This window comes from Mobula birostris, chromosome 31 (genome assembly GCF_030028105.1).
Source record: "Mobula birostris isolate sMobBir1 chromosome 31, sMobBir1.hap1, whole genome shotgun sequence".
NCBI lineage: Eukaryota > Metazoa > Chordata > Chondrichthyes > Myliobatiformes > Myliobatidae > Mobula > Mobula birostris.
The window spans coordinates 19,060,126-19,073,818 of NC_092400.1; the positions used below are offsets into that span (position 1 = coordinate 19,060,126).

The window sequence follows — 13,693 nt, forward strand, 5'->3', positions numbered from 1 at the left end:
CTTTGCCTCAGATTGCAGTGGAGGCCAAGTCCGTGAGTATATTTAAAGAGGAATTTGATAGTTTCCTGATTGGTCAGGGCATCAAAGGATAAGTCAGGTGTATACGATTGAGTGGGATCCGGGCTCAGCCATGATAGAATGGCGGAGCAGACTCGATGGGCTGAATGGCGTAATTCTGCTCTATGTCTTATGGACACCAGTACACTCTTTTGCCCCTCTTGTCAGTAGAAATGGTTTCACCAGGCTTAGTAGCTAAGTCACATGTGAAGGCCAGGAGTTGGATTTGGCTGTCAGAGGCCATTTGAGACGCACACCATTGGGGCATTTAATAGGTGTTGGAGCTTGTCCCCATTACCACCCCCAGCTATAACTACCTTAAGGAACTAGGCAGAGGTACTCCTGTAAAGGTGTTACTTTATATACATATAATCAATGTAAATAAGTTATCTTATATATTTATTTTTTTTTAATAATTGTGTTCTTTGTCTTATAGTGTTTTGTGTATTACATTGGATCCACAGTAACAATTATTTGTCTCCATTATGAACCGGAAATTATATTAAATGATCTTGAATCTACTGACATCACTGCAAAGGCATCTACTATGCCTCAGTCAGAAAGCTTGATACTATATTACATGCCTTGTGAATGTAGCTCCAGGCTATTCTTCATTTGCATGACGCCTACCTCCTCCCCTTCTCCCCGAAGATTGTGACCGTGTCCGTAGGACTCCGAGTGTACACACACATCTACATTTCTGGCATTAATTGCATTCGATCTCCAGTGGAAGGTAATTTTGTTCCGTGTGATGTTACTCCTGAGTCCACACGGCTGACTCTGAGACAGAGATTAATGGCGCACTACTGGTGATAAGGAAGCTGTCTGCAATGTGCCCATATGCCCCTTAAATTGGAGATTCCGATTCTGTATAGTTATAGAGCAGGGGTGGCTAACCTTTTACATTCCATGCATCAATTTTTTCACTCACAAGTTCAGATGCGCCATACAACTCTTGTACCCCCATTCAATTCTTGTAAAAATGTTAATATAGAACTCATGCATAAAAAAAAATCGCATCTGAACTCGTGCATGAAAAAATTGACACATGGTATGTAGTAAAAGGTTGGCCACCCCTGTTAGAGAGTAATAGGAAAGGATGCTTTGGGACATCGAGTCACTGCCAGTCATTTTACAGCAATTAACACTAATTCCAATCCCATTTTACTCTCCCTATTAACTCTGCCCCCGCACCCCCCCCCCAGCAAACAAGAGGCAATTTATATCAGACAATTAATTCACATGCCTTTGGGTTGTGGGAGGAGAGTAGAGCGCCTGGAAGAAACCCACGTGGTCACAAGGAGAGCATGCAAATACCATACAGATAGTACAGAATCAAATGAAAATGCTCAAGTGAGTGAGGACCAGTGCTTGGTGAGTGATTGTGCAGAGAAACTGAACAGCATATTGAGGAGGCTTGTTGGATGTCTCTTTATCAGTTGATGGCCCTTTAAAGCCCAAACAAAGATGTAAAGCACTGTGAACGAACAGCAGAAGTAATTTTTTTTTATTTCAAAATATACTTTATTCAAAAATAAATATATACAATAAACCATTCAATAACTTTTCATCCTTTACATACGTTTCCATTATACTCAGTACATATCCGTATTTATAGCCACCCACATGGCACTCCAGTAGTTCAGCTTAGCATATCATTGTTGAGGGGTCTACTCCCCGCCCACCGACCCCTCCCACTCCCACGGGTGGAGAAACCTATACTGCGGTCCTTCCCCACCGGGCCCTTGCGGTGGCTGCACCGAGTTTCAGTGCGTCCCTCAGCACGTACTCCTGCAGCCGAGAATGTGCCAGTCGGCAGCATTCTCCCACGGACATCTCCATGTGCTGGTAGATCATCAAGTTTTGGGCCGACCAAAGAGCGTCTTTCACCAAGTTGATGATCTGCCAGCAGCACCGGATGTTGGTCTCCGTGTGCGTCCCCGGGAACAGCCCGTAGATCAGAGAGTCCTCTGTTACGCAGCTGCTGGGGATAAAACGTGACACTAGCCCGTCCATCCTCCTCCACACCCTCTTTGCGAACTGGCAGTGTGCAAAGAGTTGGGTCACAGACTCCTCCTCACTGCAGTCCTCCCGTGGGCAGTGGGGTGCGGAGACGACATTCCGGGCGTACAGGAGGGCTCTGACTGGGAGGGCCCCTCTCACCGCCAGCCAGGCGAGGTCTTGGTACCTGTGGAGAGAGAAACAGAGTTAACCTTTTACATGAATGATTGTTCCAAATCATGTCCCTAGTCTTCAGCTGATGTAGTGGATGATGGAATTCAGCCTCAGGCATTTATAACAGTGTTGAAAATAGTTTTGTGCAATTTCCAAGTTTTAAATGAACAAATAATTAATTAGAATGCAAGTTTTCATAAGATAAGAAAGTATTCAAAGATTTATTCTCTTTTTCTCAAGCCAAACCTCCTACATATAGAACAAGAAAAACAACATTTTTCAGAAATAAGTATTATGTTACTTATTTAATTTCCAAAGGAGACACCAGTGAAATTGGTAACGTATGTACTTTTACAGTCATTCATTTGGGTCTTTTTCACCACTTAATACTCAGAGTTTTTAGATAATCTCACTTCTAAAATCTTGACATGCAAAAAAATTACAAGGCCCAAGAAGTATATATGTCTACAAAACTATCCAATATATTTACATAGATTGAAGCAGTAGATTAACAAATACCCAAAGAAGTTCTGGAGTTAGTTAACATTTTTTTAAATACTTGAAAGTTAAAATGAAAGAAGAAATACAAAAATAATTTAGACAAAAAGACAATAAATATCACTTGGTGAACATTAGAAAACAGCAGATCTTAAAAATCTGAAGTAAAAACAGAAAATATTGGGAATGCTTCTGATAGAGGAAAATGTTAACTCTATTTTCCTTCCCACATTTCTTTCTGTATTGATGTTAATGGAGGCTCTGGTGTGGTTATCATCTCATCACAAGGGGATGTAGGTGAATTGCGGGGAAACCCCAGCATATCATGTATGAAAAGCTCACTTGTGATCTCTTGGGGAAGTTGCTGTTCAAGCAATTTTGATGTATCTGTCAAATCCAAACAAATAGAAGAAAAATGAATTTAACTAATTCAATAAAGCTCCTTAAAATTCTATTTACAGAGCCTTGAAAAAATATTCAGCTCCCACGACTATTTTCACATTTTACTGTCTCATTTTCTAATTTTAAATTATATTGAAGTGGGATTTTGAGCTAATCTACAAACATTATGCATCATGTCAAATCAAAAGAAAAATTCAAAAACCTGTCAACAATTTACGAAGCTTTAAGAACCAAAATTGTAAGGCTGATAGTGTTTTCATTCCCTTTGCACTAACTTTCCTCGGTAGCAATATATTACCTTACCAACTCACCCTCTCAATTTGTTGATGTAGAAAAATGGAGGATCACCAGTTTTCAATGAATTCACAAGAATACTGTAAATAGCTCCTCTCTCTACAAGGTCCAACTGTATGGTAGATTTTAAACAGATAAAACCAAAATGAAAACAAAAGAGCATTCAAGATAAGTCAGGAAATGATAATAGAGAAGCTCAAATCTGGGGAAGGGTACAAATCCATCTCAAAGGCACTGAACATACCTTGGAGCTCAATGTAGTCCATCATGACAAAGTGGAAAACCTATGAAACTACAGCCACACTGCCTCGGTCAGGCCACTCCTCTAACCTTGGTCGCTGGAGAAGAATAGCACTTGTAACAGAGGCTGTTGTGAAACCAATAGTCACTCTGAGTGAGCTGCAGAAATCAGTGGCTACAACTGGAGATGAAGTTCATGGCTCCACAATCTCTAAGGCCTTGCACAAAAAGAGTATTTGTGGAAGAGTGGCAAGGAAGAAGCCCTGTCTTAAAAAAGCATATTCTTGCTCGTAAAGACTTTGCAAAGCATCACAGAAGATACTGTAAGGATACGGAAGAGGGTCTTGTGATCAGATGAGACTAAAGTGGAACTTTTTGGCCTCAATATTAATGGTACGTGTGGCATAAATCTAACATTGCAAGTCAGCCAGGTAACACCACCCCTACTGTAAAGTATGGTGGAGGCAGCATCATGCTGTGGGGATTCTTTCCAGCTACAGGCACTGGAAATCTGATCAGGACTGATGGGAAGATGAATGCTGCTAAATACAGAGGGATCCTAGCTAAAAACCTGCTAGCCTCTACCTGAAAACTTAAACTGAGGAGGAATTTCATCTCTCGACAGGACAATGACCCAAAGCACACTGCCAGAGCAACCACGGGGTGGCTTCAAATGAAGAAAACTGATGTCAGACTCCTGACCTTAACCTGATCGAACACCCCTGGCAAGACTGCAAGATTACTGTCCGCCGCTGCTCCCCAACTAATCTGGCATAGCTTGAGTAACTTTGCAAGGAGGAATGGACAAAGAGGCTCCATCATGTTCTGCAAAGCAAATAGAGACTTATCCAAAAAAGACTACTGTCTGTAATAGCTGCCAAAGCTGATTCATTTAAGTGCTGAGCGAAGGGGGATGAATATTTTTGAACTGCTGACATTTCAGTTTTTGAATATTTAGTTTTTAATGCTTTTTTTGTTTTTAATGTTTTTTGGAGCTCTACTGTGATAAAAGGAGCATGTAATTCACAAATACAAATTCTCAGTTAAATTGATCAAAATCCCTGGTTGTAATACTCATTTACTTGGACAAAGAGATGGGGGCTGAATACGTTTTCAAGGCAGCGTACTAGTTTGACATTCATTTTCGTGCAGGCATTTACCGGGGAAAAAGAAATACAACAGAATTTTACAAAAAGCTATACATAAACAGGCGAGGACTGACAAGCAACCAACGTGCAAAAGGAGACAAACCGTGCAAATAAAAAAAATAATACTGAGAACATGAGTTGTAAAGGATCCTTGAAAGGTCTTAGAATCAGGATTCAAGGTGTCCAGATTAGGAATTGAAACATCTTAAATTCCTGAGAGGTAAAAGAAACTGCAGATCGTGAAATATGAAACAAAAATAAACTGCAGCAGAATCTCAGTGGTCAAGTAACATCTATAGAGGAAAGGGATGGTTGACATTTTCAATCAGACCTGATGCAAGGTCTCAACCTGAAACAGAGGCTCCCTCACTCACTGAGCTCTTCCAACAGTTTATTTTTTGTTTTAAGTTCCTCGTCTGATAACATCCACTGCATTACTATTTAAAATTTTATTGAATTAAAAATCCACAGCATATTGCAACTGACTTCTCTCAATTAGAATCAGAAAAGGATTCATTATTATTGTCTTAGAATATACGAAATTGGTAAATTGGTTGTTTTGCAGCAGATTTTAATTTACGAGGAAAATGACAAAACTTAAACACATTTACAAGAGCACTGTGGCTCAAAAGCAGATCATCAAAGACCCCCATCATCTAGGTCATGCTCTCTTCTCATTGCTGCTATCAGGAAAGTGGTACAGGAGCCCCATGTCCTGTATCACCAGGTTCAGGAACAGTTATTATCCCTCAGCCATCAGTATCTTGAACCAGAGGGGATAATCTCACTCACTCCGGCACTGAACTGATTTATGACTCACTTTTAAAGAGTCTACAACTTATGGTCTTGATATTTATTGCTTATTTATTTATTATTACTTTTGTTTCCTGCTTTTTGTATTTGCACAGTCTGTTGTCTTTTGCACATTGGTTGCTTGTCATTGCTGTCATGTGTGTTTTTTTATTGACTCTATAGTGATTTTTTATATTCACTGTGAATGCCAGCTAGAAAATGAATTTCAGGGCAGTATTCGGTGTCATATATGTACTTGATAGTAAACTTGCATATGAACCTTTGAACTTTGAAGTTCAATTTTGGGGAATTTAGGGAAAAGAAATGTAAAAAAAATCTAAACAATTGGTACCTTTGGCATCAAAATCTTCGAATTCAGAACTTCCTCCCTCTGGATTCAAACCCAATAGTATGGAGAGAGTTTCTGCAACTTCATCCTCAGACATGCATTCACCTAGAAAGCAAGGCAAAAAAAAAACCAGACTCACTATAGAACCTAAAACAGGAAAAGGCAGGGTCAGGCCCTTCAGCCCATCATGTCTGTGCTGATCTCAGTGCCATACTAGACTAAACCATCTGCTGGCGCATGATCCAGATCGCTCCACTCCAGTTGAGGTGCCTTGAATGTGTCTTCTTCCATCGTCATCCCTGACAGAAATTTCATGAAACTCACCACACTCTGTGTAAAGAAAAACCCATCTCCTTCAAACATTACCCCTCTTATATTAAAGCAATGCCTCCTAGTATTTGACATTTCTAGCCTGAGAAAAAGATTCTGACTGCCTACCCTGTTTATGTCTCTCATAAGCTTACAAACTTTACTTAGGTCTTCCCTTGGACTCCGAGACTCCAGAGAAAACATTCCAAGTTAATCCAAACTCTCCTTATAGTTAATACTCGATCCAGACAGTATGTGGAGTGAATCTGTTCTCCTTCCCGTACTGGGGCAACTGGACAGCTGCATTATGGCTTCCTGACTCTTCTGCTCAATGCCTTGAAGACCATTGGCTTTCTCTACTATCCTACCTATCTGCCTTTCTATTTTCAGGGACCAGTGGAGTTGGATCTCAAGACCACTCCATACATCAGTGTTCCTAAGGGTCCTGCAGTGCTTTTGTAAACTTTCCCCTTACGTTTGAACTCTCAAAGTGCAATGCCTCATACTTGTCCAGATTAAACTCCATCTGCCATTTCTCCACTCATATCTGCAAAATAATCTGTATCCTGCTGTCTCTTTGACAGCCTTCTTCACTATCTACAACTTTTGTGTTAGTTGCAAACTTACTAATCAGCCCATCTATATTTCTGTCCAAGTCATTTCTTTATATCATGAACAGCAGACCCCAGTGGAACACCACTCGTCACAAACCTCCAGCCAGGATTATACCTGTCCACCAATGCCCTCTGTCTTCTATGGTTAAACAAATTTTGAATCCTTTCCAATAGCGTCATCTGATTGATGTGAGGCTCACCAGCCTATAATTTCCTGGAAACAAAGGAACGACACTGGTTCCTCTCCAGACCTCTGGGACACTGGCTGTGACTGGAAAGATCTTGTCAAGGCCCAACAATCTGCTCTGTTTCATCTGGAATAACCCAGAGTCGGCCTGAGGATTTATAAACCTTAATGTTCTTCAAGAGACCTAACAAACACCAGCTTCTTGTTGACCTCAATGAATCCCAGATTATTAGCAGGGCCCACACCAACCTCACTATTCTCCATGCCCTTCTCCTTGGTGAAAACCAATGCAAAGTATTTGATTAGTAACTTGCCCACATCCTCTGCCACCAGAAATAAGTTCCTTCCCTTATCCCATCAAATTTTATTCTTGGGTTGCATATGTTATTTTTTTGCCAGAAGCAAAGCAAGTCAAAGCAAGAAAATTTCCAGCTCTGCTTTTTGAACGAATTAAACAGTTAATATGAGGAATTAGGACTCAATTTGCTGGGTTCTTGACAATTATAATTATTGTTGACTTTTAAATGATTAGATCATTTCTATTCATTTTCTTGGTGTCAAGCATTTAGAAATGAGTTGAATCTATAAAACATAATGTAAGAGACAATGGCTTACATTACACATCTAAACAAAGACTAAAAATAATTATGTTTTGCCGATATTTTAGTCTTTTTTTTTGCAAGTTATTTTTGCTCCTTTTATATGAAGACACCTATTCTCATTTCCGTCAGTTCTGCACAAAGCCAGCAAACTCTTTCCCTTCCATCATTATGGAGAAAGAAGTAATTTGCTGTAGCCTCAGTAAGGAAAATTCTGCTCATAAATGGCATAACCTAATGGACTAGCATTAATTATCCACACAAATTGTTGTTAATTCACTGGTGAGAAAACATTTGGTAAGATAATTAACTTCCCTCATACTTTCAGGATTACTCAATTTAAAGCTGGGTTTGATGTAGTGCTCGATATCTGCATCAATGCAAATTTCCTACCCATAAAATTGGGTGGATGTTTTGTAAGGACAAGATTATATTCCACTATGAAGTTGTCGTTGTTCCTTTTCGTGCCATGTGGCCCATCGGGTGGCAACCTTGCTGTTTCTTAAGCATTTCTGTCTGTTTTTTATGAAGCCAAGTTGCCAGCTCAATGCTCAACCCAGCACGGATGGAAAGCATGCAAGGAGCCGGCTGGATTCGAACCCGGGTCCACTCACCTACAAGTCCGGTGCAGATACCACTACACCGGCAGCCAGCTATGTAAAGTTTCGCACAGTTGTATTTTCTGTGATTCTGTGAATATCCCCCAAAACATATCTTTAAAATTTGTACATAAACAAATGGCTACTCAGATGAGCTATAGGCTTCTATCAAGTAACTAAATGAATCTTTGTTTAAGCCCTCGAAGAGGTTGGAAGCAAGTAAGAAGGGAAGTGAGAATAATGACATTACCATATGGGTTTACATGCTACCTGTAGTCTACAGATTTATTTCTGTATACATCCATATTTACGTATTTTAATTTGAATTTCAAGAACATTTCAATTATTCTTTCAGGCTTGACTCACCTCTAGTTTGCAAAAGCTGTAGTAATTCTCCTAAGGCAATTGATTTTTCTCCATTCTTATTTTCATAACCAAGAACATCCAACGTATGCTGCAGCTCAGAAGCTGATATACCAAAAGCTGGTCGATGGTTTAGATATAGTTTAATAAATTCACCTAAATTGATATCTGTAACATATTTTCCTGTATCCACGTACTTACTGAACTTCACCTCATTCAGCATGTCCTCTATCTGCACATAAAAAATAAAAGTTATTATTGACGTACTGGAGTTTCTCTGCTGAAAAGATACAGGATCTGGTCCAAGCGTAACTGGGAGTCAGGATCTTTCATGAATGAAATATCTCAAGTAAGGGGTCATTTTTAACAATGCCATCTTTGGGAGTGCTGAGGTCTTTTATCAGCTGTTCTTGTCTCCCTTAGTTCTGCTCTGCTCTTTCCATAAACTGGTCTACCTTTTCTTGTATTGTCAACTTCTGTTCACAAGCTATAACCATCGTGTGCAATTCTGCTGAATCCCCTCTAACTTCATTCTAACTTTCTACTTTTCCCTGACATAAACATCAGTGGTCTTTGTTGAACCAAAGCAACACACACAAAATGCTGGGAGAGCTCAGCAGGCCAAAGAGTGGAAAAGAATAAACGGTCGATGTTTTGGGCCAAGAACCTTCGTCAGGGCGGAACCAATCCAGATTTCATTTTTCATCACTCCTTCGCACGAGAGTTTCACAGCCTTAATCCTATTCAAATGCTGCCACAAAAGACAGCCTGGTCTTTGATTTAACCTTCATTGTCAAGGAGCTTAACATGATCATGTTAGAACTGTATGCAATATTTATGTATGTGACCATATATAAATTACCTCTTTCTCTGTTGGATAGAATCCCAGTGCCCTCATCACAAATGGAACTTCCTGCAGTGGAATATGAGTTGAGACCACCCTGGTCTCCATTGTGGAGAGATGCTGATAACGCAATTGTGAGTAATAAAAATAGTTCTCCATTTCCTTTATAGAACATTAAAAACACAAATATTAATTGATCAGAATTAAGGGAAATATTATTAACACCAAATCCTCTAAATGTAGACAGTTGTTTTATACCTGTTAACCTGAAAGTCTGCAGAATTGCATTTTATCACTCACTGCTGAATAAAACTTTACATAGATTTCCAACATCCCAACCGCACATTTTCTTTCCCGTTCTCAATGTTGCAAGCCTGCTTACATCCTTCATTATTGTTATGATACATGCTGTAAGTGTTACAGTCTCCAAATTCTCAACTTGGAGGTGGTCATTTTTCATTGAACCTACAGCACTGCAGAGCTGGGTGCAGAAGTTTGTTCCTGTGCCAACATTTAAACTGGGCTTTAAAAGTATTTTTTTTAACATTTACCGATTCTGCTATTTACATCAAAGGTTTCTTTAATAGTTTTCTGCATTTACAGTTCTAAAACCAAGTCTCTTTAACATATTCTGAAAGGGCAATATTACAGTAGGCCGATCTATAAGAGCACAGGGTATCAGCGGCAATATCGTTCAAAAACTCAGCATTATTCTGTGCAGCTGAAGCTCATCTTTACCTCCCTGCTATCTCCGAGACCTCTCGATTGTTTACGCTGCCAGATATCGAGTGGAGGATGAGCAAGAATTTCCTGTATCAGGTAGAGCAAAACTATCATCATTCGTTGCTGTCAGTAACCCTATTCCCTAAGCACTGTATCCAGTCTGTTCTTTAGTCACTATCTAGCTGCGAGATCTCACCCAACCTGAGGGGGAAAAGCCTGCATGCATTCACTCCATGTACACCCCTCATAATTTTGCATAACGCTATAAGATCTCTCCTCATTCTCCTGCGTTTCAGCGAGTACCTTCCCAACCTATCTCTTGAACTCCAGTCCTTAATTCCCAGCAATGTCCTTGTAAATTTTCTCTGCACACTCTCAAGCTCATTGGTATCTTCCCTGTAGGTAGATGACCAGAGCTGTGCACAGTATTCTCAAATTCGGTCTCAGCAACGTCTTATGCAACTTCAACATAACATCGCAGTTCCTGTCCTCGGTGCCGCGATATATGAAGGCCAATGTGCCAAAATATCTCTGTACAATGGTCTCTACCTGTGACGCCACTCTCAAGGGATTATGAGTCTGCATTCACAGATCCCTCTGTTGTACCATACACGTCAGTGCCCTGCCATTCACTATGCAAGTCTTACCCTGGTTATCCAGCCAAAGTGCAGCACTTCACCTTACCTTCATTAAATTCTATTTACTATTGTTCAGCCCACTGTCCCAGCTGGTCCAGCTCACGTTGCAAGCTCTGGTAGACTTTCTTGCTGTCCGCTACATCCCCAATCTTGGTGTCATCTGCAAGCTTGCTGATCTAGTTTTATCATATTATTATCTAAGTAATTCATATTCAGGGGATCCCAAACTTTTTTTGTGCCATGGATCCCTACCACTAACTGAGGGGGTCTGTAGACCCAAGGGTTGGGAACCGCTGATATAGATGATAAACAGAAATGGACAACACCAATCCTTGAGGCATTCCACTAGTCACAGGTTCCCAGTCGGACAGACCGGCATCTACAACCACTCTCTGCCTTCCCTGGCTAAGCGACCAGTTCATCTCCCTGGTCTCTCAAGAAAATTGGTATGACATAGGTCGAGGTAGAAAAAAATACCTTACAGAAGTTAGTACACAGCTTTATGCCCCACTGTTCTATGGCTATTCTTAAGAAATTCCTAATAAATGCAAAATACAATCAATACAGAAACTAGTGAAGCTGAATTCACAAAAATATTCTCAACTGCATTTTCATGTTACTTAGGTAAAATCTGATGTAAATGCAATAAGTGTTTGAATACAAGATGTACTTCCCTGAACTCAATTAAAATGTTCATTATTTTGTCTGGGAAGGGGTTCTACAGAAGGGTGATGAGTGGTGAAACACACTAACTTTGACACAGCTTCTAACTTGTTATCATTTCTATTTCAATCAGTGTGACGTTCTGCATGCAATAAGCCTCTGGATTAATTCCAAACGGATAGCATTAGTGAAGTGACCAGCTTTCATGTTCATTTGTAAGCATGCGATGAGAGAGGCAGAACTGTTCATCAGTTATGAAGACAGATCTTTGGAAATACCCATTAAGTTCCAAACACATTTAATGAATTATATATCTGAAGGACACAGCAGTACAGAACCATATTGACAGATCTTGTTAAAGAAGGACTGGATTTTTAGAAAAATATAACTAAAATAGGATAAAACAATAATATCTACAGTTATAAAGTAGCACACACAAAATGCTGGAGGATTGGAAATGCAGGTCAGGCAGCATCTATGGAAAGGAATAGAGAGTCAATGCTTTGGGCCAAAATGCTTCGCCAGGATTCATGAGTTGCATTTTTTACTGGTACATTTGTGTGTGTTACTCCAGCACCTTTGTGTGCATGCATTTAAACATGTGTACCCGTGTGTATGCATGTGAAGATTTGAGCAGAGGATGAATACTACAAATTACTTTTCAGAATACAGCATTGATAATTATCACAACAAACTGCATAAATCTTACTTTATGTAACAAGGAAAGTGATGGGCAGATTATATAATTCTTCCTGTCACTTTCGTTGTTATTTAAAAATTCAACAGAAAAAAAAACAAGGAAAATCCAAAAAAGTTATTACCCTAAACAATTCTCCATCTCTTCCACCTTCCAATAAACTATAAAATGGCATCAAGTCCTCACCTCCAAGTGCAGTCACTGCTTCATGAGCCCTTTAAATAAACAGGAGTTATTCTGAGTTGATTCTACCTTTATTCTCCTGATTAGACAGAAGGCATATAGTTAGAGTAAAGGTAATTGCTGACTTAAAATATTCCTAAGATCTTTCATTTCCTTATAGGGAAAATAAATTTCTCGTGAATTATTGAGACATGCATTGAAGTACTCACACCTGTCAAGGAGGGCATTGAGGAAAAGGGGGTCGGAGCGCATGGTACTGTTGGACCTAGATCACTGTTCACATATTGTGCACAACCTAACATGGGATATTGGCTAGCAAACAGGAGTGGAAACTACGAGTGAAATAAAGGAATAAAAAGACCTTAAAGTGTCACAGATCCTAAATAGAGACAATGAGCTTAAGGGATGCTTTCCTTCATCGGCCAAGACAAAGAATACTGTACAATGCTAGTTAGGCTACACTTTGAGCACTGAGCATAACTTGGGGAAAATGTGATTGCAATGAAGAGGATGCAGAGGAGAATAACAAGGATTTGTGCCAAAATGCAAAATAAAGCAACAATGAGGAAAGATTGAATAACCTGGGAAATTTGATGGAACAAAGGAGGTAGAGGGGAAAATTAATTGAGAATAAAACTATGAGCACCCAAGATGGAGTAAATAGGAAGTGTTATTCGTTCAGCAGGGGAGCCAGATACCAGGGGTATAGACATAAAGTAATTGGTAGAAAGATTAAAAGAGAGAAGGCAAATAAAAATTCAAAATTCAAACTCACAACCTGAAAGGGTTGAGGCAGAAAACCATATTACATTTGAAAAAGTAGTTCCATTTGTATTTGTGGAGCTGTGGAGCTGTGTTGTTCAGGGCTGTGGACCTAGTGTTTAAAGGTGGTATTAGACAGGTACCTCATTTTCAACTAGTACATACAAGACAGGCCAAATGGCTCCCTGTGCCAGAAATTTCCGATGACTTTCATGAAGGTACACTCATAGGTAAACATCTCCTCACAAGTACAAGGAGCTGTCCCACAATGCAGTAAGATGGTTTGACCTACATAGTCAGCTCACACTATAGCCAACATCCAAATTCTTCCATCCTTGGACATGAATGATATCACCACTGAATACATGTTGCCATAACATTACATGGTCAGAATGTGGCCTTGGGAATCCTCGGCATTGACTCCTAACCCTGCCAAACTTCGAGGCTTTAGCGTAGAGACGGCAAGGAAATCTGTTCATTACCACCTGGTGGTCTGTACAGAATATTGTTTCAAGGAATCAATGAGAGGAGTACAGTTTGTGCTCTTGGTTGGGAAA

At 39.8% G+C, this 13,693-nt stretch overlaps 1 protein-coding gene across 3 annotated transcripts in view; it reads right to left on the minus strand.

The window, feature by feature from the left end:
* Positions 1-1,630: 1,630 nt before the first annotated feature.
* cfap251 (cilia and flagella associated protein 251) overlaps positions 1,631-13,693 on the minus strand; it is a 71,750-nt gene continuing 59,687 nt past the window's right edge. For all 3 annotated transcript variants that reach the window (XM_072247508.1, XM_072247509.1, XM_072247506.1), the window contains 5 exons: positions 12,316-12,406; positions 9,489-9,632; positions 8,630-8,858; positions 5,959-6,060; positions 1,631-3,117 (listed from right to left, as the gene is read on the minus strand). In XM_072247508.1, coding sequence (XP_072103609.1) covers positions 2,945-3,117; positions 5,959-6,060; positions 8,630-8,858; positions 9,489-9,632; positions 12,316-12,406 — 739 coding nt within the window. In that variant the 3' untranslated portion in view covers positions 1,631-2,944. The remainder of the gene's footprint in view (positions 3,118-5,958; positions 6,061-8,629; positions 8,859-9,488; positions 9,633-12,315; positions 12,407-13,693) is intronic.